This window comes from Canis aureus, chromosome 2 (genome assembly GCF_053574225.1).
Source record: "Canis aureus isolate CA01 chromosome 2, VMU_Caureus_v.1.0, whole genome shotgun sequence".
Taxonomy (NCBI): domain Eukaryota; kingdom Metazoa; phylum Chordata; class Mammalia; order Carnivora; family Canidae; genus Canis; species Canis aureus.
The window spans coordinates 32,569,059-32,596,846 of record NC_135612.1 but is presented as its reverse complement, the minus strand read 5'-3'; the positions used below and the strand labels follow the sequence as shown (position 1 = coordinate 32,596,846).

General features: G+C 42.0%; 1 protein-coding gene across 2 annotated transcripts in view; it reads right to left on the bottom strand.

The window, feature by feature from the left end:
- The window catches only part of CYFIP1 (cytoplasmic FMR1 interacting protein 1), a 101,159-nt gene that overhangs the window by 39,583 nt on the left and 33,788 nt on the right, over window positions 1-27,788 (bottom strand). The window contains exons 13-23 of one of the 2 annotated variants that reach the window (XM_077868133.1): window positions 27,179-27,304; window positions 20,349-20,515; window positions 18,748-18,895; window positions 17,800-17,947; window positions 16,224-16,380; window positions 14,972-15,068; window positions 13,109-13,185; window positions 12,884-12,992; window positions 11,648-11,767; window positions 9,120-9,319; window positions 127-214 (exon numbers count right to left, since the gene is read on the bottom strand). In XM_077868133.1, coding sequence (XP_077724259.1) covers window positions 127-214; window positions 9,120-9,319; window positions 11,648-11,767; window positions 12,884-12,992; window positions 13,109-13,185; window positions 14,972-15,068; window positions 16,224-16,380; window positions 17,800-17,947; window positions 18,748-18,895; window positions 20,349-20,515; window positions 27,179-27,304 — 1,437 coding nt within the window. Of the gene's footprint in view, window positions 1-126; window positions 215-9,119; window positions 9,320-11,647; window positions 11,768-12,883; window positions 12,993-13,108; window positions 13,186-14,971; window positions 15,069-16,223; window positions 16,381-17,372; window positions 17,527-17,799; window positions 17,948-18,747; window positions 18,896-20,348; window positions 20,516-27,178; window positions 27,305-27,788 lie in introns of both variants that reach the window. The other variant, XM_077868122.1, reaches the window with a different exon arrangement.

The window sequence follows — 27,788 nt, the reverse complement described above, 5'->3', positions numbered from 1 at the left end:
GCCAAAGGCAGGCGCCAAACCGCTGTGCCACCCAGGGATCCCAACTGACCTGATTTAAACTAAACTTGAAAATATGCTTCATTGTGAACTTAAAAAAAATCATAACATAAACACAAAAGAACCTACCTTTGATCCATGCAAATACTGGGGTTGTGCGTTAGGCTGTTTATCTCTTTGAAACTCTTGAGAAAATGGTAATACTGTCCGAACAAATCTAAACAAAAAAAGGATAAAAAGATAAAAGAAAACAAATTTAAAGGTAGTTCTTTAAATTCAGAACTTTTTCATTACCCATCAGTTACATCTTCCTCCAGTTAACTGATGTAATCATCACATAGGAAAATTCTAAGAAATCAAATACCATGATATAAATACTCCCAAGCATAGTACATGTATCCAGAGTTCATCAAGAGAGTGAGAACGAACACCTGTGTCCTTCCACCACATAAGCACAGTCTCCAAACTCCAGGACAGAGTCTTGTCTATGGGCACCAGCACCATTTCTTTTTCTTTTTCTTTTTTTTTTATATAATAATAAATTTGTTATTGGTGTTCAATTTGCCAACATACAGAATAGCACCCAGTGCTCATCCCGTCAAGTGTCCCCCTCAGTGTCTGCCACCCAGTCACCCCCACCCCCTGCCCTCCTCCCCTTCCACCACCCCTAGTTCGTTTCCCAGAGTAGGAGGTCTTCATGTTCTGTCTCTCTTTCTGATATTTCCTACCCATTTCTTCTCCCTTCCCCTCTATTCCCTTTCACTATTATTTATATTCCCCAAATGAATGAGACCATATAATGTTTGTCCTTCTCCAATTGACTTATTTCACTCAGCATAATACCCTCCAGTTCCATCCACATCGAAGCAAATGGCGGGTATTTGTCATTTCCAATGGCTGAGTAATATTCCATTGTATACATAAACCACATCTTCTTTATCCATTCATCTTTTGATGGACACAGAGGCTCCTTCCACAGTTTGGCTATTGTGGACATTGCTGCTAGAAACATCGGGGTGCAGGTGTCCCGCCGTTTCATTGCATCTGTATCTTTTCACCAGGACCATTTCATGCCTAAATCAGTCCTTTGACAAGTGGTAATGAACAAGCACTCAGGCATTGCTGGGCCTCTGGACACAGCAGTGACCTCGAGGACAGGAGTGGGAAGGCAGGCACAGGCAGTCGAGTCATCACTCAAATCACTATTTACAAGGTAAGGGGAAGAATGAGGAAATTCAGTGCTTATAACCACACTCATAATGGATTAGGGAATACTGAAAATCAAATGCTTGGAGTTTAAAGCAAACATGTCAAACTTGGCTAAAACTTTCAAATCAGAATAGTTCATTTAAACATGTAAACTTTTATAAAGAAGCCATCATTAAGAAAAATATAAGGATTTGCTAATTATTAAATCTGAAGAACTTGATTGACACATATTACACTTTAATAAATAAAAAAGGATGTAATTGGCAAAATACCACCAGCGCATGAAATGAACATGCATGTCTGAGGGCAGGTCAGTGGCCTGCAGCATCAGGTGTCTGGATTTTGTTGTTAACCCTTAAAGTGTTGAGTTATTTTGACCAGGCTGTTAAACGGCTCCAAAGTCAGCTGGACCCCTTCCTAATTAGGGTGGCTCAGTGGTCAGTACCTGAGGGCTAGTACTAAGGCTGGCCCTCTGGCAATTCTGTCAAATGGGTAGGTATTCAGTGAGGTTTCCCCATTCTTACTGGCAGGGCTTCAAATGGCTTCTAATTCTGTGAATTATATAGCTTACAGCTCTAAAAAGTTATTCTTTACTATCCTTGTGGAGTTTCACCAATGCACCATACAGTTTAATATTTGAGCAAAGAGTAAAGGGCCCTGAGTTGGTCTCAGGAGCTGCTTCTCTTCGCAGCTCTCCCCTCTCCCGCCCTGCAAATCTCCCCTGTAAGTGTCAACTGTTTCAGCTTCCTCAGTTTCCAATCTATCTCCTCTACCAAGTAAGACGTCCAGGCTGACATGCAGAAGAATGAAACTAAACCATTCTCTTATACCACACACAAAGATAAACTCAAAATGGGTGAAAGATCTAAATGTGAGACAAGAATCCATCAAAATCCTAGAGGAGAACATAGACAACACCCTTTTTGAACTTGGCCACAGCAACTTCTTGTAAGATACATCTATGAAGGCAGGGAAAACAAAAGCAAAAATGAATTATTGGGACTTCATCAAGATAAAAAGCTTCTGCACAACAAAAGAAACAGTGAACAAAACTAAAAGACAACCTACAGAATAGGAGAAGATATTTGCAAATGACATATCAGATAAAGGGCTAGTACCGGGGCAGCCCGGGTGGCTCAGCGGTTTAGCGCCGCCTTCAGCCCAGGGCATGATTCTGGAGACCTGGGATTGAGTCCCACGTCAGCTCCCTGCATGCAGCCTGCTTCTCCCTCTGCCTGTGTCTGTGTCTCTCATGAATGAATAAATAAAAAATCTTTAAAAAAAAAAAAAAGGGCTAGTATCCAAGATCTATAAGAACTTATTAAACTCAACAGCAAAGAAACAAACAATCCAATCATGAAATGCAGAAGACACGAACAGAAATTTTACAGAGGCAGACATAGATATGCTCACAAGCACATGAGAAAATGCTCCGCATTACTTGCCATCAGGGAAATACAAATTAAAACCACAATGAGGGGGATCCCTGGGTGGCTCAGCAGTTTAGCACCTGCCTTTGGCCCAGGGAGCGATCCTGGAGTCCCCGGATAGAGTCCCACGTCAGGCTCCCTGCATGGAGCCTGCTTCTCCCTCCTCCTGTGTCTCTGCCTCTTTCTCTCTCTCTCTCTCTCTATGTCTATCGTAAATAAATAAATAAATAAATAAATAAATAAATAAATAAATCTATCTATCTATCTATCTTAAAAAAAAATAATAAAACCACAATGAGATCCCACCTCACACCAGTGAGAATGGGGAAAACTAACTAGACAGGAAACAACAAATGTTGGAGAGGATGTGGAGAAAGGGGGGGAATCCTCTTGCACTGTTGGTGGGAATGTGAAATGGTGCAGCCACTCTGGAAAACTGTGTGGAGGTTCCTCAAACAGTTAAAAATATACCTGCCCTACGACCCAGCAATTGCTCTGCTGGGGATTTACCCCACAGATACGGATGCAGTGAAACGCCAGGACTCCTGCACCCCGATGTTTCTAGCAGCAATGTCCACAACAGCCAAACTGTGGAAGGAGCCTCGGTGTCCATCGAAAGATGAATGGATAAAGAAGATGTGGTTTATGTATACAATGGAATATTACTCAGCCATTAGAAATGACAAATACTCACCATTCGCTTCAAAGTGATAGAACTGGAGGGTATTATGCGGAGTGAAATAAGTCAATCAGAAAAGGACAAACATTATATGGTCTCATTCATTTGGGGAATATAAAAAATAGTGAAAGGGAATAAAGGGGAAAGGAGAGAAAATGAGTGAAAATATCAGTGAGGGAGACAGAACATGAGAGACTCCTAACTCTGGGAAACGAACAAAGGGTAGTGGAAAGGGAGGTGGGTGGGGGATTGGGGTGACTGGGTGACAGGCACTGAGGAGGGCACTTGACGGGATGAGAACTGGGTGATATGCAATATGTTGGCAAATTGAACTCCAAAAAAAATAAAAAATAAAAAATAAAAAGACTTCCAGGCTATATTGGGATACCCTCCCTCCACACTGAGGCCCAGGAAGTGCTTCCAGGCAGAAAGCCAGGGAAGTCATAGGGCTCACTTCTTTTGTTTCCTTTCCCTCAGGGAAACAAGCAATGCCTGAAAACAGTGGTTTCATAAATTTTGCCTAATTTTTCACTTGCTTAGGGCAAAAGAGTAAATCCAAACCCTATTCCTCCATTATCCCAATTTTTATTTTTTCCGAACAATTTTTATTTATTTAGTTATTTATTCATTATTTATTTATTTATTTGTATAATAATAAATTTATTTTTTATTGGTGTTCAATTTGCCAACATACAGAATAACACCCAGTGCTCATCCCGTCAAGTGCCCCCCTCAGTGCCCGCCACCCAGTCACCCCCACCCCCCGCCCTCCTCCCCTTCCACCACCCCTAGTTCGTTTCCCAGAATTGGGAGTCTTCCATGTTCTGTCTCCCTTTCTGAGATTTCCTACCCATTTCTTCTTCCTTCCCCTCTATTCCCTTTCACTATTATTTATATTCCCCAAATGAATGAGACCATATGTTTGTCCTTCTCCAATTGACTTATTTCACTTAGCATAATACCCTCCAGGTCCCTCCACGTTGAAGCAAATGGTGGGTATTTGTCATTTCTAATGGCTGAGTAATAGTCCATTGCATACATAAACCACATTTTTTCCGAACAATTTTTAACCATGTACACACACACACACACACACACACACACACACACACACACATTCTCCCCGCCCCCCACCCAACGTAAAGACAAAAGCATTGGCAACAAATACTGAATTCCATTTAGTAGGCTTGTGTAGGAAGCATTAATAATTTTGAAGCCATTTTCTGCTTTTTTAGAACTGAGCAAGAGAGTAAATATACCAAGAATATTTACATCCAGGAACCAAGAATAATGAAACAGGATTCTCAGTGTAGAAAGGAATTACAGAAATGGAAAGGGAGGGAGAGAATAAGAATGACACCTGCAGTGCTGAACTGGAACTGAAGGTACCAGTGTGAATTCACGGTTATAATATGTAAACAGCTACAGAGGAGCCGTGCATGCATGCATTTTATGGGTTTGTGTCTCCAGAGAGAAAATCTGAAGTCTTAATGACCAGCACCTTGGATGTGATCCTTATTTGGGATCAGGGCCACTGCAGCTGTGATTAGTCAAGGTGAGGTCATGCTGAAGAGGAGTGGCTCCTTAATCCAATGACTCCAGTCCTTGTAAGAAAAGAGACACACACAGGGCAACAGCACATGTCTACAGAGGCAGGGCCTGGAACAAGAGAGCTGCACAGTAAGGAAGGCTGAGAACTGCTAGCTGCCACCTGGAGCTGGGAGGGGGCAAAAGGAGGTTCTCCCAGAGTCTCAGAGAAGTGGCATGGCCCTGTGGACACTCTGATGTTGGATATCTAGACTCCAGAATTAGAAATTTTTGAGAAAAGAAATTTTTGTGGTTTGAAGTCCCATGGTTTGTGATAGTTTGAGGAACCTAATACAGCACACATCTGGTACTTCTAGCTCTGAACATCAAAAGGGTCTAGAAACAATGATATTCCAATAGCAATAAGCATACCTAACACCCAGACTTACTTTTTAAATATTAAGCCTAGTTCTAAAATAGTCTCCACTCTAAGGAATCCTGTAGAAATGACAAATCACAAGGACAGAGCAAGAGAAATAGAAGATGAACCTGGAACTTCTTGTGGTGCAGGAAGTACAGCCATGCTTCAAAATGATGCAGACAGAGAAAATCTGGTAGAAGGGGCTCCCACTGGCCAAAATGGGGCCAACTTGAGCCACAAACCCAAGTCATGATAGTAACAGATTCTAATGCTGAGTTAGAATCCCTGAGTCCTTACTTATAATAAACAAATAAATGTTAACACAAATAGCAGAAAGCCAAGTAATATACACAGAAAGATGAAGTTTGAAATCATTGTTCAAGCACCATAATGACAACTGATAACAAGCCAGAACTGAAACCTGATAGCCACCATCCTAACAAAGGGGCAGAAGTTAACATACTGGAAACGGGACAAAATAATTCCCTTGGCTTCATGGTACACTGCACTGAGGACACACTGCTTCTTCCATGGCCTTCCTCTCTGAAGCCTAACTCTGATCCCAACTGTTGGCCTATTTCCAGAGCTATAGCATTTTCATACAACTATTAGCTGTATAGGTTAAATTTAAGTCACAAGCCACCCTAAACCAGTTCCCAGAGCTATCAGCGAAATTCCTAATCAAAAATAAGCAGCAAAATCAGTAGATATGCCAAGAACAAATGAAGGTTTCCCTCAAGCAGCTCTTAGAAAACCCTCAAGTATGGAATCAAAATACTGAGTGACGGGGGATCCCTGGGTGGCTCAGCGGTTTAGCGCCTGCCTTCGGCCCAGGGTGTGATCCTGGAGACCAGGGATCAAGTCCCACATTGGGCTCCCTGCATGGAGCCTGCTTCTCCCTCTGCCTGTGTCTCTGCACCCCCCCCCCGGTCTCTCATGAATAAATAAATAAAATCTTAAAAAAAAAAAAATACTGAGTGACACAGTTTTGTCTGTCTTCTCAGGTTCCAGTTCAGTTTCCAGGAGCCTCGGTGGGGAGAGCAGCCTCCTGCAACACAGGTGGGATCCACTCTCAGCCTCTGTGGGCTTTGTGCTCAACCTGCAAACAGGGATGTTCACAGCACTGCGTGGGCCATGGGAGAAATATGCCACAGCACGTGAAGGCATCGGTGCTGTCCTTTCTGCTTGGAGTCATCTGCATTCAACATTGTGTCGTGTGGTCTCAAGAAACAAGGGCCTCTCTCTTCAGTTATATATTGGATGCCTCAATGCTCCCTGCACAGGGTCCTGTAACGGACACACGCCTGGAGGTTTTTACCCTCGAGTAGGTCACTGGGTTACTAGCACCAGCTTTCTGACCTGAGCCCTGCCTGCCAACTTGGCCTTTGATAGTGAGGCTCCTGCTGCCTGTTCTCCGTCAACAGCCCCAAACAGGGCACCCACATGGTAGGGCCCACCTAGGTAGGCTTGAACTCAGAATCAGATCCATTTCCCTAACTCCACACTTCTCACCCAACTTTTGTTCAGATGTCTACAGTCTTTCAGAAAATACAGCGATTTATCACTAGAGTTTATGACAAATGCTGACTTTTCATCGTCATGTAAAGCTGACCCGCCTCTGCAGTCCTTCTAAGTAGCTCATGTCACTTCTGAGGGCTCAGCCCACTGAACCTCACCAAGGACACCAGGGCCAAGTGGGTGCTACATGCAGCAAGCATAAAGGAGGCACAGGGGATACCTTTAATTGCTCCTTTTGCAAGATCTCTGGGATATCCCTTAAAGGGTGAAGAAATGCTAGATAGCTAAAAAAAAAAAAAAAAAAGAAAAAAAAAATCTAAAATAGTACAAAAAACATCACAGCTCCCTGTGTTGCCTGATTCTGACCTCATTGGAACATCTTTTTTCAGCCCATTGACAGTGGGGTTCTGTTGCATGTTACCTTTGGAGACACCAGACAAGGCAAAAATGATTTAAGGTAACAAATTAATTCCAAAGGTTTCAAATGGACTAACCAAAACAGCTCTTTGACCTACAAACATCAGCCATGACTTAAACAGATTTTCAGGGAGAAAGGTATATATATATCTTAACACAGAATGACCCTTCTTTTTTTGTTTTTTTAAAGATTTTATTTATTTATTCATAGACACACAGAGAGAGAGAGGCAGAGACACAGGCAGAGGGAGAAGCAGGCATCATACAGAGAGCCTGACGTGGGACTCGGTCCAGGGTCTCCAGGATCACACCCTGGGCTGCAGGAGGCGCTAAACCACTGCACCACTGGGGCTGCCCCAGAATGACCCTTCTTGTGATATATCACATGGGGTAAGAATATGTATGTAATAGTATACATAACAACACCCATTTCAGCAAAATAAAAAATATACATGTATATCTGACTGTATGGCAAAAACTGCAGAAGACAGACCCATTTTTTGATGAAGGAAATTTCTAGGGATTTAATTCTTTCCCCTATATATGTATATATGATTTCTAGCTTTTCTATAATTATGATACATTTTTTATGTAATTAAAATATTTTTTCAGTTAATCCAAACTCTAACTTGGAAGATACCTATTTCAGGAAACTGGGTGTCTTAAAAGAAGTTAAACAGGGATGAGCAGTCCATAAAGTCTGGTTCTGGGGGATTGTGCCCATCCAGGCTCAGAAGACCCTTAATTGGAGGAGGCTGACAAAGCTCCTTCATTTGTGGCTCTGAAACCCATGGCCACATCTCCACTACTGCTGCCGGGGACTGGATGTCAGCCACCTGGGGCCAGTGTGATGGCATAGCCCCATGCACCTGGGAACAGGCCTGCCTCCCCTCAGAGAAATCTACCCTTGGGGCTCTGATGTTGGCAATAGCAGACCTGATCAGACCACAGGAGGGCCTCCTTTCTGTCCTCAGTTCTAGTCCTCATCAGCACCCTGAGACACAAAACTCTGGGCCAGTAACAATTCAGCCAATACCTGATGGGATGCTCAGACCCAGCAGCAAAGCCAAAGACAATTATTTATTTCTTAAGATTTTATTTATTTATTCATGAGAGTTACAGAGACACAGGCAGAGGGAGAAGCAGGCTCCATGCAGGGAGCCCAGTGTGGGACTCGATCCTGGATCTCCAGGATCACACCCTGGGCTGAAGGCGGTGCTAAACCACTAAGCCACCAGGGCTGCCCCAAGACAATGATTTTTAAAAAGCAGTCATAATACACACATGCACACACACAGATACAGATAAATGTCCCCGGTATATGCTGACATACAGCAGGACCCGAGCTAAAGACATATGGAACAAACTTCCAACAGGCAGCTGCCCAGCGCACAGCAGCCAAGGCAAGGCTGTCCCAGGATCTGGGCCATATGAAGCTGAACCACATGAAATAATGTTGCTATCAACCATGGCACTCACCTAATTAGCCACTTTGTGTTGTTGAAAGGATAGGTAGGTGAGAGGGTGGCTGATGGATCTTTATACACCCCAACATCCCAGAATGGATGACAAGTAGAGTCAGTGACTACATCCCAACATCAGGTAGACTTACAACTGTAAGCTGTAGCTGCTGTCCACATGCCCCATGAGATTCCCACCCTGAGCTACATGCAAATGCCCCAGACAGGAATGCTGGCCTGCTGTGCAATCTCCACATGCAAAGCCTCAGACATGCCCACAGGCTGGCCTAGGGCTACATTTGCAAAAAGAGACTAAGAGGGCCTGAGTACCTGGACATGAGAGATGATGGGGAACAGGGGAGGGGACAGCAACCTACTGGATGATGCAGAGCCTTGAGATTGTCCCATTTAGGAACCCTTTGGCAAGGGCATCCAGAACTATTCATGAGGTACACACTCACCGGTTTGTGGAGCCATTGTAGCAATAGTTGGGCAGGAAGTCATAATTGAGTTCCCAGAAGACATGGAGGGTGATTCTCCCATAGGGTGCTGACACATTGTGGTTGGCCTCCCGGAACATGGCATCAAAGCTGTCCAGCGTCAGGTACCTGCTTAGCAGCTTATGGGTCATGCGGTTGATTTCCAAGAGGCCATCCAACTCCTACAGGACCACAAAAACAAGGGTATGAGAACGGAAATGGGCCCAACACAGCGGCCTCCATTCCCCACGTGGGCAGTGCCATGGTTGGGGCAGAGCAGGCTGGGCAGAAGATAGCAGGACACACAAAGGTAAGGCTGGGGAGTAGGCCAAGAATACACAGTGGGGATCTAGTAGGTCACAGCAGCTTGCTTCTTACACCTAAATTTATTATGTCCTCTCCACTGCTTTGAAACACCCCTCTTTACTATGGTCACCCCCACAGGGCCATCATCCTTTCTCCACTAAGGTCCCCTCTGCATTCCCCTCCCCACCCCGGCCTCCAACCACCCACAGGGCACACACCACTGAGACGTAGCCACCTCTGCCCTTGCTGGGGCACTGTGTGTCCTCAAGCCTCAGCCTGAGTCAGCCTCATGTGCCTGGAGTTACCCAAAACCACAGCTATGAAGCAGAGTCAGCAAGCACTTTCACAGATGGCCTTCCAAGCTCTCAGAGTTTGCCCATAAACATTCCTAGGTCTCTGCTATCCACAGCAGCAGCCACTGGCCACATATGGCAATGAGAATGTGCCTGGTCCAAATTGAGGTGCACTGTGCATGTCAGTTACACATTAGATTTAAAAGATCAAACATGAAGACAAAGAATGTAAGATATCCAAGTCAATAATATTTTAATTCTGTAAAAGAGTATGAGGAGCACTGCTCACCCTACGTGGAGATGCTCAAACCAAGTTGTTCACACCCACCACTCATCCAGAGCTGCTTCTCTAGGAGTGTACAGTCTTCCTTGAGTTCTTACATCTTCACTATCATTTGTCTGTGGACCTCATTCTTGGAAGATTGATTTGGCTTAGCACAAAATCCTTAATTTGTGTTTCTTTTCCTTGGCTTCTGGTATGAATTGCTATGGGCAAAGCTCTGAGAACAAATTTTCTTTCTCTGATCACTCTGCTCAGATATCCAGAGGACTTTTCCTTTAAAATCTAATACTTTTACTTCAATATTCCTTGGTGTTGGCCACTTTGGGTCGGTTTTCCCAAGCATAGGTCATAGGCTTTTAATATATATTTTATAGCATGTCTTTCTTTTTAAAAAATATTTTATTTATTTATTTGAGAGAAAGTGCATGAGAGAGCATAGCAGGGTGGAGGGCAAGAGGGAGAGAGAGAAGCAAGCTCCCCACTGAGCAGGGAGCCCAGTGTAGGACTTGATCCCAGGTCTCATGACCAGAGCTGAAGGCAGATGCTTAACTGACTGAACCAGCCAGGTACTCCTTAATTTTTTTTTTACATACAATTTTTTTCATTTAAATTTTAGGTAGTTAACATACAATGCAATATTGGGTTTCTGGAGTAGAATTCAGTGATTCATCACTTACATACGACACCCAGTGCTCATCACAAGTGCCCTGTTGAACACCTATGACCCATCTAGCCCACCTCCCATCCTTACCTCCCTTCATCAATCCTGTTTGTTCTCTAGCATTGTCTTTCATGGTTTGTTTCCTTCTCTCCTTTTTTTCTTTTTCTTTCCCCCTTCCCATAGGTTCATCTGTTTTCTGCCTTAAATTCCACATGAGTGAGATCAGTATGGTATTTGTCTTTCTCTGACAATCTGTCTTTCTCTGTCTTATTTCACTTAGCATAATACACTAAGTCCATCCACATCATCGCAAATGGCAATATTTCATTTTTCTGATGACTAATATTCCATTGTGTTTGTGCACACACACACACATATAAATATATATATAAATATATATATATAAATATATATAAATATATATATATTTATATATATATATTTATCTCCATTATCATTTCATCAGCCGATGGACATTTGGGCTCTCTCCATAGTTAGGCTATTGTTGATAATAGCATGTCTTAAGTTTTATCAACTTTTTTTTTGAAATACAACTTTTAATATTTGTTCCATTCTATTGCTTTGGTTTTTCTCAATGTATGTATGCCCCCTATATGTATGTTAGATCTTTACTATCTTCTGTATCATTTTCTTTCAAATCCTTTTTGTGTTCATTTCTTTTTGATTTTTAAAATTTTTCTTTTTTTATTCTTTTCCCATAGTTAGGTGTAACTTATTCAAGATTAGAATTACTTGTTCTTTCAAGCCAATTTAGAATTGTGACTATTAAGAGCAGACACTAAAAAACCATACTCAGGATAAGCCATGCTCGATCAGTGAGTACCTTTTGATTCCTATGAATTCCTATGGTTCAGTTTATCAGTAAGGTCAAAACTAAAATTAGCTCCAACCCTTTTGACCAGTTTCCCACAAATCTGGTAAGGCTGACAAAAGGGAGAATACTTACAACTATTGATGTCAGATCTTCACTTTCAAATCGTCCAATAGCCAGTTCCAGAGACTTATACATGGCTGCTGAGACACGCTGAGTAATCAGGCGATTAAGGTCTATGGATCTGCCCAGGAGCTGGAAGATGGAGAAAGCAAAAAGAATGAACAATAAAATACAAACAAGGAACAACAACAACAAAACATATATATTTTCCCAGAATCCAATTTCAAAAGAGAAGACAAATAAATAATATACAAAATGTAAATATTTTAAATCAAATGATATACATAAGGTGTCATGATCAAATACCCTACTTTCCTAGAGCTGAAATTTCTCTAGGTCAAAACCATAAAGAGCTTTTGTAGCATCCTTTGCATTGAATTTACACTTATGTCATGAACAGAAACCCCAAATTTCACCAAACAGCCAGGAGAATCTGGGTCTGTTAGTGAGGAAACCCTCAAAATGGTATGCATGACCACCTGCCACCAGAGACCTTGTGCATGCCTGACCTACACAGTGTTACAGGAATGAGGAAGAGAAAGTTATTCCCTATCTCAGAGTCCTAATAATGTAAGTGTGCCTCAATATCATCTCAGTAACATAAAAATATGAACAAGATCCTGGTGGGAAATGTCCAAAATGTGACTGGTCATTATCTGTAAAATTAAGTGGAATTTTCCCTATATTTTCCCATATTTTTCTAATTTATGATATGTATTATTTGTAAGGAAATAAAAAATAAGCACTGTATTTTTATTCTTTGTGCTGGCCAAGAAAAAGCTCCTCTCTACCACTCAGCTGACAAATGTTTCTCACCTTCATTCTTAAAAAAGCCCTGACTTTTGGGTATGTGGAGAGGACTCAACCCTCTGGGGCCATGCCTTCCCCTGCAGCCAGAGCAGGGTAGGGCAGGGTGCAGAACGTTGCAAGTATTCTTTTATGTCTTTAATATCTCAACACTTGGAGCACCTGGGTGGCTCGGTTGGTGAAGTGTCTGACTTAAGCTCAGATCGTGATCTCGGGTTCCTGGGATCGAGCCCTGAGTCAGGCTCCCTGTTCAGTGGGGAATCTGCTTCTCCCTCTCCCTCTGTCCCCCACTTGTACTTTCTCCCTCTCATATATAAAAAAAAAAATTCTCAACATAACGAAGTTGTGCGACATCTATTCAAACTCAATAAGCTCTAAGAAAACCTCACCATTCCAATGCCAGCTCCATGTCTCAGCATGCCCCAGAGAGGTGTGACTTACCTGCACGTGCCGCTGCTTAAGTAGTGTCTCATAGCGGTTAGACGGTGGGAGATGGATCGTTGCCCCCTGATTCTTGCATTCTGATCGTAAACGTTTATCAAGAAGCAAACTAGTATGGAGGAAGAGAAGACATTTCTCATAGGCTGTGAATTTTAATGGAAATGTCAGATCCAATTACCCAAGATTTCATGTCCAAATCATGTGGTCCATAAACCACAAACTCACCTTCCTGCCATAACCTTATAATATGCAAATATCTGGTCTGCTAGTTTATAAACAAATTGGTCAAAGCATAGATTCACCTGAAGAAAAAGAAAGGACATGTTAGAATTTTATTTCCTAACGATCAAATAAGACAATTAAAAAAAATCTTTTGATTCAGCAAGTTCCATTTCTAGGTATTTTAACCAAAAAAACTGAAAACACTAACTCAAAAAGATATCTGCACCTTCATATTTATTGTAGCATTGTCTGCAACAGCCAAGACATGGAAACGACCTCAGTGTCCACTGATGGAGGAAAAGATGAACACATACAGAAATTGTGGTGTATGTATATATATATATATATTATGGAGTTTATTCAGCCATAAAAAGGAAATCCTGCCATTTGCAACTACATGGATGGACCCTGAGGGCATTACGCTACCGAATAAGTCAGACAGAGAAAGACAAATACTGTACAATTTCATTTAGTATGTGGAATCTTAAAAAAAAAAAAGAATGCATAAAGAACAGACTAGTGGTTTCCAGAGGCAGGGGTAGGGATAGATAGAATGGGTGAAAGTGATCAAAAGGTACAAACTTCCAGTTATAAAATAAATAAGTTCTGGGAATATAAAATTAAAAGAAAATCTTTTGTTAAGGCAACTAACAAAGGCTCTTATTAGAAAAGAGAAATAAGAAATGACCTCATTGTCCAAAAACAGATTAAATGCATTATGGTATGTCCAGAAGTGAGCACTACACAGCCACTGAAAATTATATCAGAACCTCTCTTACCAATGGAGAAAAATGCTCCCTATCTCTTAATGACAAAGGAATATGAAAAAGTCTCTTCATCGTGTGTTCCCAGTAGTTATTGCATTTGGGTTCTGCTCCTGCCACCAGGCTGTGTATCCCAGGAGCTACGTGTGGCCTCCCCTGGAACATGGCCAGCTGCTCTAGGCACTGAGGTCAGGGAGGAGACATAGGATGGATTATACCCTGTGACTCCATTCCCAAAACTGTATCTTCCCTTGCAAATGGCGTTGGCTTCCCCACCCAAAACTGATAAAGACATCATGTGCTCAAAAGGGAGTCACCCCAGGACCTGCAGGTTTCTGCCATATGCCTACCTTACATGGCCCAGGAGTCTATGAATCTCCCTGAAGAAGCATGTTCTAGTGGTTTTGTGAGGAGGCAGAGAAGGAAATCTAGATGCACAATGCAATTTGTTGAGGTTAAATGCTCTTAAATCTTAAGCTAGAAAATAAGATTTATCTCCTTAGCTGCATGTACACAGATTTAATTCTACTTGCTGGAATTTGTCCTCAAAAAAGTAATCAAATGTGGGGCCCCTAGGTGGCTCAGTTGGTTAAGCATATGCCTTTGGCTTAGCTCATGATCTCAGAGTCCAGGGACAGAGCCCTGAGTGGGGAAATCTGTGCTCAGTGGGGAGCCTGCTTCTCCCTCTCCTCACCCTCTGCTCGTGCTCTCTCCTGCTACCTCTCTCTCTCAAATAAATAAATAAAATCTTAAAAAAAAGAAATCAAACACAGCTCAAATATTAGCTGCAAGGAAGTTCATCAAAGCATTACTTACAATATGCAAAAATAAAAAGCTAAAATGAAAGAAATAAAATAGGAGTTGATTTAAACTAAGTTCGTAACAGAAGACAGGTGAGGAAACAGGTGTTTATGACATGCAGAGACCCCAATGGTCACATGTACAGATACAGAGAAGAAAGTACAAATAGAAGGGTTCGTTCCAAAATATTTCAAAAGTTCATTCTATTGTTTAAACCTCCTTGTATTATAGAGAAAATCTGCTTCCTCTTATACTCAGAGAATATGGAAATTAAAATTTATTAAAGGTGCTAGGCCCTCACCTCTGCCTCAATTTCGTCGTAGAGAAACTGCTTGTTGAACCTGGTGAGGGCATAGTGGGCGCTGTCATTGTACAGGTCCAGGGAGTAGAGGACGTACCTGCAGAGGGGGCAGTGGTCAGCCTACCCTTCCACATGGGCCTTCTTGACTCTCACTTCCCACACTCAGTGAAACTTAATATTCATTGTTGACCTCTCACATGAGGAAAAACAATCTTTTCAAACACCAAATGGGGTTCCTGCCAAAGTCCCTAATGGACCAAGCCCTATGGTCCCACAGATGGGATATATTTACTTGGCCATGCCCAGGGCCCCTAGAGGGTCTATCAGGGCATCTTCTCACTTATTTATGTTTCAAAGTTTTCACCACAGAATGTAGTGTTTTTTATAACCACAAAAAGAAGTTATTTTCTTATTTCTAAGAATGAACTTTCTGATAAGAAGAACATATAGAGGTCCTGAATCCCACAGCTGACTACAACCATGTCCAGCATAACCAACAGCCCTTTTCTCCTGGCCCCATAACTGGACAAAAGGCCATAACTGGTCTCCAGTAGTAAGGTCCCTCTGAGAGTACAAGGTCCCTCCCAGCTCACAGCAGGAAGGCTGTGTGAGCAGTGAGGTCAAGCTCAACTCCAAAAACACAACACAGATGCATGCCAAAGCCTCTGTGTTAGTCCTCCAGGCTCCTCACACTTTCCCCAATGCTGCAGAGCAGATGTTACGGCTACTCCAGAGAAAGTGGAAGGTCATCCTTCTGACTGCCACTCAAGAACTGACGTGCACAGGCTGTGTGTGCCAAAGAGCCTGCTGGGTCAGTTTCCAATCTGTTCACAAAACATCTCCTTTTCTATTAACTTACCTTCATGGACCTCATATTTTTAAAGTCTATCACACCCTGTCCTGGCCTTGAGCACTGACCTGAAAAGAAAGCTTCCTCTCCCAAATTCATCTGGCTCAGAGGCTATGCCACACGAGATGCCAAACCACATCTCCTCTTGCTGACCCCTACCTGAGTCCCCAGGGCCTCACTAGCACCTGACACGTGGGGCTTAAGGACTTCTGCTGCCTGAGTTCCTGATTTTAGTCTAAAGCCAAGAAATCTGTTACTCGTATTAATCCCTCAAGTCTTATCCCAAATATAACAACTTCAGATGAAATGCTGCAAACAACCCCGCTCCCTCCTCCATCTCCCAAATACCATCAAGGACCCTGGTCACCACGAAGAGCTAAGACGGGCCTGCAGGGCACTCACTCCATCATTGATGCCTCCTTGGTCTCCAGGATGTGGTCTGTGAGGATCCACGGCATGGACATCTCGATAGGGAACTGGATCCTCCTGCCCATTGTCAGTTCCAGGAAGAACTCTCGGAACCACAGCTGTGAAAGGTCACAGCACTGCTGGAGTGTTTCTGGGAGGATTCAAATGACATCACGTTAACTTTCTGCAGGCAGAAAAGACTGAGCAGGATGATCGAGGACAGGGTGGGGCATGTGGGAGGTGCTGGCTCCTTTAATCTCAGCCGTGAGCCATGCGGGAGTGGACGTGAACAGGGAGGGGTCACGTGGCACCTCACACTAAAGATAAGACAACCATGATGTGGCTGCAAGCAAAGCCACCCTAGACCATGCACATTCTCACTTATGAAAAGAGCAAAGTCAGCATCTGGTCCCTGCTGGCCTGGGACGGACACCACCACCCATAAATGGGACCCTGTCAATCCTGTGAGCCTCTCTGAGGGACTGAAAGGGAAAAATATGTCTTTTTAAAAGGAGAAATAAAAACCATGTTATCTTTTTTTTACTTAGGATAAAGATACAGCATTACATGCTATTCAGGACAAGTCTATCTAATGCAAAACAGAAACAAATTTTAAAAAACTGTATCATTTGACAAATGAAAAGCAAAGGCCTTGCTATTTATTTACTCCAAACCTGTAGCACTTGCAGCCGAAATAGAGGCTTCCTGCCCTAAGCAAGCTGCTGCAGCACTCCACAAGAACCTAGGGTGTCCACCAGTGCCCTGGTCAAGGTCACTGCCACCTTCCACATGCCACTGTTCATGGGGGCTGTTTCTGATACTTATCACTATCTTGCTCTTGAGCCAGGTGACAGATTACATTTGTCTGTATTTCTGACCTCATATGGGTTACAAAGACTTTGCATTCAAGTCACAGAGCAGCCACAGGCCCAAGGCCCTCATCTTTTGAAGGGCCACACCACAGGGAGGGGCCCCGGCCGGATGTGCAGTTAAAGGTGAGGGAATATCACATAGGTCACAACACAGGTCACCATCTGGGTATGTGAGGGGACCAGAGCAGGGGATGGTCAGCAGAAGCATTCTAGATGGTGTTAGCAGTGTTAGAACATGCTTGGCCAAACGCTGGTCAGCAGTATCTCTTACCACTGAAATTTATCAAGTGAGTGTAGAAGAATGACTCTCGATGAAATTTTTCTATGTCCAATATGGTGGGCCCCTCAAGGCTACTTCTCAAGGTTTTCTTGGAACCACTTTTGTCTGCAATGAGGGACTCTAGCATGGTTCTCACCATGTAAAGCTGCATTATCCAAGGAAACATTTGTGGGGGAGAAAATATACATGGCACATTAGTTACACCAAACTTATGTAAACCACAAGAGGAAGACTACTGTGCTATGCCCTGACCAGAGCCAGGCTGGAGCAGTAAGCCTACCACTATGCCAGCTCCTCCAAGTGGTCTTAGGCACCCATCTAAGTAGCCAAGTTGGTGCTGCTTGAGAGAAGGAATTTGTAGCAGAGCAATTCATCTCCGTGCCATAAACATCAACAAGAAAAACAAATGATGTCTTACCACCAAAGGTTAAAAGAGGCGGATAGGTGTAGGACTGCCTCAGAAACGCGTTTACCACATGCAAGAGTCTTTCCATGCCCAAAGACTTGAGCTGCCTCAGCAGCTCGGCAGAGCTCAAGGACTCCGCCATGGTGCGCACCAGGTACAGCTAGACACGGACAGATGGGGGGAGAGTTGGGAGAGAGCCGTTAGTCACAGGACACACACATCATGGGGTGGGGAGGCACACATGGGAACAGAGGGTGGGTGGGTGCATGCACACTGGACAGACCCAGGACAAGTGTTGTCCTTAAGTGGGCCAAATGCCTTCCTCCTAGACATTTGAGAGGTTTCATACAGAGCCACCAACATGCTTTGCTGGCAGTTCTCCGAAAAACTGGCAGAAAAGATTATAAAAGCCCCCAACAGAAGAACAATGAGTTAGAAATACTAAGTCCCAAAACAGGAAGAGAAAAGCAGAAGGACATATTAAATCAGATATGAGGGTCAGAAGAAAGCTCCTTTTGGGCAACAGGGAACTCGGAGCATGCTGGGAGAGAGAACAGCAGTGGTGGCTTAAGACCAGGGACACAAAGAAGCTACATTCTTACATTCCTACAAGTTTTATCTTCAGAAACTATCATTTTAGGCCCAATATAAAAAGTATAACCGTACATTTAAACACCCATCAGGAAACACAGTGTAAAATGGACACAGAGACTTTCACCCACATTTTTCCAATGGGAGTTGATGCAGTTAAATTAAGTTCTGCATGCAAACGATCAAACCCGAGAATCACAAGGATGTCTTGGCTAATGCTCCAGATTCACTTGGGCAGGGAACAGAGGAGCAGAAAAGGCACAGGCAAGACTTGTGGCATTTTACTCTTAGCATTGCTTACCAAGCCTCAGTTCAGGGTTAGCCCACTCAGGGGAACAGGGGGAGCAGGGGAGCAGGGAGGATGAGAACCTGTGTGCTGGAAGGTCCCACGGCGCGCCGCGGCACTTTGATATCAAATCCACTCTTGGGATCCTTCTCACCCCGCAGGGCTGGGTCATTGAAGGGCTCATGCCCTGTCTCCCAGTCACACACGGTCTTTCTGATGGCCTGCAGGACACTAAACAGCCCCTTCAAGTCATGAGTGAGGCACCTCCAGACTTTTACAATCACAATACTGCCTCTGCTGGTACTTCGCTCTTAGGACAGTTGATTCTCACACGTGATTTCCTTTGAGGGCAGTGGAGGGGCATGGTAATGGAAATTTTGAATAGAACATTCTCTGGGGGACATTACTATAGCCCCAGGTCTGATTTAGCTGCAGTTTGCATCGATTAACCTGGAAGTGATGCTATATTTCCTGAATATTGAGTCATGCAAAGGGCAGCTGGGGACAGACCATATATATTTACAGACCATATATATTGAGCGGAAACTCAACCTCCACTGGCTGATTCCTTGACTTCTAACAGGAACATGTCACCAACCCAAGTGCGGGGACCGGGCCTTTGTCTCAGACACATTTGGAACATGTTTTCATCTCCAACAGGCTCCACCATACAGAGACCCCTCCATAGGTGTCACACTGGGCAGACATACCCATGTGCCCATCCTATCAGTTCATGGGAAAGTTCTGGCTAAAACCTGAGTTATTCTTAGATTATACTTCACATTTCCCATGTGGTGAGCCTCCCATGACGGCAAGCATAAGCAAAATGGAAAGATTTACAGTATCAATTTTACTAATGCTAAAACTCATACCAAGCCAGACTTCAAACATATCAATTAGAAAGCAAAAAAATGAAATCAATACACGCAAGCCCCGGTAAGCTTCATTTCACACAGATGTTTCTGAAAGACAACTTTAAAAGGCTAAAATTAAGAGAAAACTAGCTCAAGATCACTGCAGGATCTCTGAAAGAAGTGTGTTAGTTTCTGACCAACACACCTGGTCAGGCCAAAAGGGTCAGAAACAAAAATACTGAGTATGATACACTTTGAGAAACGTGATGCTGGGCTTCCTGTTCCCACAAGCCTGGCGATTAGAATCATCAGATTTTGAGACACTCTCCTGCCAGAGATAAACACACCCTTGTTCCCGCATCTCCATTGTTCAGACAGTCTGTGGTTGATTTATTACGCATTGCTCAGGTGAATAACTGGATCCATTGCATTACATTTATTTTTTTTAATTTTTTAATTTTTTAATTTTTATTTTTTATTTTTTTAATTTATGATAGTCATCACAGAGAGAGAGAGAGAGAGAGAGAGAGAGGCAGAGACACAGGCAGAGGGAGAAGCAGGCTCCATGCACCAGGAGCCCGACGTGGGACTCGATCCCGGGTCCCCAGGATCATGCCCTGGGCCAAAGGCAGGCGCCAAACCGCTGCACCACCCAGGGATCCCCTATTGCATTACATTTAGAGGAAATTCACCAGAAGTGAATGTCTGGAGGTTGAAGACAAATGTGCTGAGCATATTTATGAAAATATAACTATACCGTTTTTTAAACCTAAGCTGATTCTACAATTTTGGACTCTGAGCTCACAGGGAGGTATTATACTGAGGCTGACCTTTGGATGACGTTCTTCTTCTTCTTGATGGCCTGCCTGAGTGGTTCCCGGAGGGTAACCTGGGAAAAGTCCTGCAGTGCAGCATAGACGGTATGCCTGATGGCATGGTTGAACACACTCTCCATCCTGCCCATTAGCACCTGCAGGCCTTTGATCATGGCGATCACCTGCAAGGGGACACACGGCTTTCAGTGTGGTGGAGGGTGAGAGGAGATGTAGCCTTCTTGGGTGATGCCAAGTTGCACCTGGAAGCAGCCTCCCTCTAGTGCACAGCACCTCTCCCCGGCCTCCTATGTTTCTGCTCTGAAGCTGCTGCCCTGTAGCTCTTCCCAAGAGCAGTGAGCTTAGCTCTGTCAGTGGCTGTTCCTGTGCCTGGGTCCAACTCCATTAGATCATAAGAGCCTTCAAGGGCAGGGGCAGATCTGCTCAGCTTGGCATGGAGCTAACGGGCATTTGGTAACTCACTCAGAACACTCCCAAATGCATAAGGGCATACCCTGCCTATGAAGGATTTTAAAGGAAAAAGAATAAAAAAGATTCATGAAAGCAAATATGTTATTAGCTGGGAAAGAAAAAAAAAAGTTATAAGAGTTTGTAGCCCAAATCCCATCCATTAAACAGTAATAGTATGCTGAATTCATATGCATAAAAAAGCCTGGAAGAAAATACACTAAAATGCTTAAAGTTCATCTTTGTGACAGCATCACAGACACTACAATGTCCTCAATGCATGCTCCTATGTTCTATTTGTTTGCTTTAGGGATTTGTTTGATGGTTCTGTGTTGCCTTTTTTTTTTTTTTTTTTTAGATTTTTACTTATTTATTCATGAGAGACACACAGAGAGAGAGAACACAGGCAGAGGCAGAAAGCAGGCTCCATGCAGGGAGCTCGACATGGGACTTGATCCTGGGTCTCCAGGATCACACCTTGGACCTAAGGCAGTGCCAAACCACTGAGCCACCAGGGCTGCCCCTTGTGTTGCCTTTCTAATGAGGAAAAAAAAAAGGAAATTTGAAAACAAAAGCATGCCCCAATTCAAATTCAAATTGAACTGAATTCAAATTCAAATCAACATGAATGAAAATGAAAATACTATATATTCAAATTTACAGGATGTAGGAAAAGGTATGCTAAAAAGTAAATTTTGAGCTTCAGAGGCATACATTAGGAAACAAAAACTCTGACAATAATAATCTGATATTCATCATCACAAATCTGTAAAAAGAATAGGAAAATATACCTCCTCACAAACTAGAGGGAAATAAATACTGAAAAGTAAAAATTAACAAGACAGAAAACAAGCACCTCATAGAAGATGATCAACAAAGATAAAGCTGTTTAAAAAAAATAAGTAAATGAATAATAGAATTGACAATTTTCAAGCAAGACTAATCAAAAGAAACACAGACAAGGCCTGAACTATGAGCAATCAAGAATGAAAAGGGAGGCATTATCACACAGGTTACAGATATTAAGAGATTATGTGACTGTATCAGCGTAGAATAAACATACAGATCAATGGAATGGAAATATGAGCTCAGAAATAAATCCTCACATTTACAGTTAACTGATTTTCAACAGGGTGTGAAAACAAATCAATAGGTAAATATTATCTTTTCAACAAACAGTATCCATATGCAAAATAATGAAGTTGGTCTCCTGTGTAGGAAAGGGTTAACTCTGAGCCCTGAGATGATCAAACCCTGCATATTCTCAAGAAAGGCCTGTTTTCAGGACTGGCCCTTGGCCAACTCCTAGGAACTGAGTAGCTGAAGTCAATCATGCAGGTGTGCTGCGTGCCTACATTACTGACCACCAATAAAAAACCTGGACACTAAGATCTTGGGTAAGCTTCTCTAGTTGGCAACACTTTCTACATGTCCTCACTCATCTCTGACAGGGAAATTAGGCATATCCTGCATAGCTGCACTTGCAGGAGATACCCAGAGGTTTGACCTGGTTTCTTCCGGACTTCACCCACATGTCTTATTGCTAACAAATATGTGTCCTTTCATCGTAATAAATTATAATCTTGAATAGAACAGCTACTATGAGTCATTCCAGCAAATCAAGCCTGAGGGCAGTTTTGGAAACTTCTAACACAGCCTCTACCTCACACCATCTAAAGAATTAACTCAGAATGCATCACACATTTAAAGAGGCAAAACTATAAAATTCTTAGAAGAAAACGTAAATCTTCAGGACTTGTATTGGGAAATGGTTTCTCAGAACCAATATCGAAAACACAAGCAGAAAAAGAAAAGAAATAGGTAAACTGAACTTTATAAAAGTTAAAAAGACTTCATGCTTCAAAAGACCCCATTAAGAAAGTAAAAAGACAACTACAGAATGGAAGGATGCAAATTATATGTCTGATAAGGAACTCTTATCTAGAATATATAAAGAACTTAGTAAGAAGATAAACAATCCAATTAAAAATGGGCAAAAGATCTGAATAGATGTTTCTCCAAAGAAGATATATAAATTGCCAATAAGCAAATGAAAATATGCTCAGCATCATTAATTGTCAGGAAAATGGAAATCAAAATCATAATGAGATACATTTCACACACAGTGGGATGGCTAGAACCAAGACGACAGATAATAACAAGTGTTGGCAAGGATTCAGAGAAAGTGGAACCCACATACACTGTTGATAAAAATATAAAACAGTGCTGCCACTTCAGAAAACCCATGTAGTAGTTTCTCAAAATGTTAAACAGAGTAATCATATGACCCAGGAATTCTCCTAGGTGTATCATCAAAAGCAATGAAAACATGCATCCATACAAGACAGTACACAAAAGTGAATAGCATTATTCATAATAGTGGAAAAGTAGAAACAAGCAAATTAAAAAATCAGCTAAAAAATAAATAGAATGTGATACATTCATATGATGGGATGGAATTCAGCAATGGAAAGAATGAAATACTGATACATGTGTGAACCCTGAAAACATTATGTTCAGTGAAAGAAGCCAATCACAATTTGCCACATACTGGATGATTTCATGTCTATGAGGTGTTCAGAATAAGCAAATCTACAGAGTCACAAAGCAGATTGGTGGTTCCCTAGAGCTGAAGGGAGGGAATAATTGGTGGTGATTGCTAATAGGTGTGAAGTTTCTTTTTGACATAAAAAAAATGCTCTACATTGTACTGTGATTGGATAATTCTGTGAATATATTTTTAAAAAGCACTGAATTTTTATACTTCAAACAAATGAATTGTATACTGTGTAGAAAAAAAGCTGTTACCAAAATAAGATGAGAACTTATTATGGAAAGCTTTATGACAAATATCAGAAAATTTTAAGATTCTTTGAAAATTCCCTGAAAATACAATGTATCATCCCTGAAAATACAACTTAATAAAACTGATAAAAAAGTAATAGAAAATGCTGGGATGCCTGGGTGGCTCGGTGATTGGGCCTTCAGCTCAGGGCGTGATCCTGGGATCAGGATCGAGTTCCATATTGGGCTCCTTGCGGGAAGCCTGTTTCTCTGCCTCTTTCTCTGTGTATCTCACGAATAAATAATAATAATAATAAAAAGAACTAGAAAATGCACATGGTAAAGAAATTGAATGTTTCAAAAACCATCCCATAAAGGGAAAGCTTCACCAGTAAATGCTAACAAACATTAAAGGAAGAAGTAACATGAACCTTACTCAACCCACTCTAGACAATACAAAAAGAAGGGAGTCCTCTATGAGCTATTTTATGAAGCCAGCACTCAGGAAACTAGAATGGAAGGTCATAAAAAAGTAATGTTATTCACTACACAGGTGTGGGCTGTGTGCGGTGACTTCCTTCTCTAAAGTACACTATAAAAAGGGGGAAGCAGGAGTGAGGGGAAGTTGGAGGTTAACTTCCTAATAGAGAAACCTGACAATATTTCCTTGGCCAGGTGATCAAGGTCAATACGAACAATGATAAATTTGTTGACAGTATGTACCCTCAATGTGATGTGATGGAAATGATGCTTCACCTCTGTGGTCCTCCTTCCACAAACCTATAATGCCCGTCTGATTATGAAAAAAAAGTTAATAAATACCAACTGAGAAACATTCTACAAAATACTTGACCAGTGCTCCTGAAAACTGTTAAGGTCTTCCAAAACAAGGGAAGTATAAAAAACTCACAACCCAGGGGAACCTAAGGAGGTATGATGACTTAATGTAATGTGGGATCTCAGATCAGAACTAAAACATTATGGAAAGATTGAAGAAACCTGAATAAAGTCTAGACTTTAGTTAACAACAATGTACCGAGGTCACCTGGGTGGCTCAGTTGTTAAATGTCTACCTTTGGCTGAGGTCATGACTCCAAGGACCTGGAATAGAGCCCTGCATCAGGCTCCCTGCTCATGGGGAACCAGCTTCTCCCTCTCCTCCCCACTCATGCTCCCTCTCGCTATCTCTCAAATAAATAAAATCTTAAAAAAAGGAATAATTATCAATATTGGTTTATTAATTATAATAATACTAATGTGAAATGTCAACGATAAAGAAAAATGGATATGGAATATATGGAAACTCTATCATCTGCAATTTTTCTGTAAATCTAAAAATATTTTAAAATAAAAGATTTATTTTAAAAAGTGATAGGGACACTTGGGCGGCTCAGTTGCTTAAGCATCTGCCTTTGGCTCAGGTCATGATCCTGAGGTCCTAAGATTGAGACCCACATCTCCCTCCACCTCTGCTTCTCTCTGTCTCTCATGAATAAATAAATAAAATCTTTTTTTAAAAAAGTGATAGTATGGGCAGCCCGGGTGACTCAGCAGTTTGGTGCCTGCCTTTGGCCCAGGGCATGATCCTGGGAGACCCGGGATCAAGTCCCATGTCGGGTTCCCTGCATGGGGCCTGCTTCTCCCTCTGCCTGTGTCTCTGCCTCTCTCTCTCTCTGTGTCTCTCATGAATAAATAAATAAAATCTTTTAAAAAAAAGTAATAGTAAAAGACACTCTCATTCATCAAGTTTGATATAAAAATCCTAAGCAAAAATACTAGCAAACTATATCCGATAATATACAAGGAGGATAATCTGTCATGACTGAGTCAAGTTTATACAAGGAATGCAAGGCTACCTTAACATCAAACCTGTTTCAAAAAAAGAAAAAAAGTGGAGCAGGGAAGACAGATGCCCTACAATCAATGTAAATTCACTACATTAAGGAATAAAAGAGAAAAGTCACAGAAGTACTTCAGTGGATGCAAAGTGTTTAACAGAATATAAACTCAGAATAAAATCTCTTAGCAAACAAGCAATAGAAGGCAAGTTCCTTAATCTGATGAAGGTCGGCTATAAGAAACCTACAGCAAACACATCATATGGTGAAATGTTTTAAGAGTTTTAAGATTTAGGGATGCCCGGGTGGCTCAGTGGCTGAGCATCTGCCTTTGGCTCAGGGCATGATCCCGGGGTCCTGGGATAAAGTCCCACATCCGGCTCCCTGTGGAGAGCCTGCTTCTTCCTCTGCATCTCTCATGAATAAATAAAATCTTAAAAAAAAAAAAAAAAAGACTTTTAAGATTTAAGAAGTTTTACAGATTATAAAAGTGAAATTAAAAGGAATCTAAATATGGGACACCTGGGTGGCTCAGCGGTTGAGTGTTTGTCTTCAGCCCAGGGTATGATCCTTGGGTCCCAGGATTGAGTCGCACATCGGGCTCCCTGCATGGAGCCTGCTTCTCCCTCTCCTGCGTCTCTGCCTCTCTCTCTTTCTCTCTCTCTGTATCTCTCATGAATAAGTAAATAAAATCTTAAAAAAAAAAATCTAAATAAATGGAGGGATATACCAGGTAAACATCAATTCTCCCCTAAAATGACCTACAGATTTATTCATATCCCCATAAGAAACTTCAACAGGTTTCACTGTGAGATATGAAAGATAATCTAAAATTTATATGAAAATACAAAAGGCAAGAATAACCAAGGAATTCTTGAAGACAGAAAAGCTTGCTTTACCAGACACAGAATCAACTATACTCATTAAGACAGAGTGGCATAAGAACAAGCATAGACCAACTGACCAATGGGTTAGAACAGTGGGAAAAACAGACACATACATGAGTAGTCACTTAATTGACAACAAAGGTACGTAGAGCAATGGAGGCAGAAGTATTTTAAAAACTAACTTCAGGGGCATCTGGCTGGCTCAGTTAGAAGAGAGTATGTCTCTTGATCTTGGGGTTGTGAGTTCGAGCCCCACGTTGGGTATAGAGATTACTTAAATTATAAACTAAAAAAAAGAAAGAAAAACTAACTTGAAGGTGAACTGAGGTGAACTTCAGATCTAAATGTGAAAGGCAGAATAATAAAACATCTAGAAGGCAGTGGAGGAGAATATCTTATAACCTTAGTGTATACAAAATTTTCTTAAACCAGATACAGTCCAACTACAAAAGAGAAGAAATTCAATGGCACTGAAATTAAGAACTTCTATTCATAAAAAAGGCTCATGAAGGAGCCAAAGCCAACATATGGGAGAGCAAAGGGCTTGGTGACAATGGTTGGAAACATGGGGGGATTCCTCTCTCTCTCAGAGCACCAGGGTGGCATCTTGTTCCTCTTCTGTCCCCACACCAAAAAGATTTTCCCCCCTCCCAAACACTCATGAGCTACCCAGGGGAGCCATCGATGCAGAGACCAGGAACCCAAATCCTATTTTACTGTTCTGCTGACCACTAAGAAAGGTGCAAAGGGCTCCCTATACAGAAGCAACAATACAAAAACTGTGCGTTGAATTTTACTCAGGTTTTTGCCTTTGCTTTGAATGGGAAGACAGCCTGCAAGAGCCAAAAGAGGAAAAGAAAGCAAACCGCACCTCCACCAGGGCGAACTTTTCCTCACTGGTATAGTTGTAGCGGGTGGCACGCTCATACTCCTCAGCATTGTCAGGGCAATCCTTGTTGGAGTACTTGTCCGTTGGGTGCACAAGTTTCCATGAATACTGGTGTGGTCACAAAGAGGGAGACATTCACACTGGATACAAAATGCTTATATTCTGGTCATACTGACATGACCATCATCACAGCAACCAATGTTAGCTGCATCTGAGAATCACACACACACATGCTCACACATATACTACACACATATACACTCACACACAGAGTCCATCTCCATAAAACTGCAAAACATTCTGGCCATGTGACTTCAGGTTTAATAAATACATAGGCAAAAATGTCCTGGATATTTTGTGTTGAATATCTAAGGTTAGGTATTTCATCACCATTAAAAAAAATAAAATAAAAATTAAAAAAAATCAGCCTTTCAAACAATCATATACTCATCTACTTTAATAATTTTAATCTTTTTTTTATTTTTTAAATAATTTTAATCTGATCAAAATAAACAACAAAAGGGAAAATCTTCTGACTTATAGGTATTCAAATCTTCATATGGCATCAGAAACTATTTTAGTAATGCTAAAC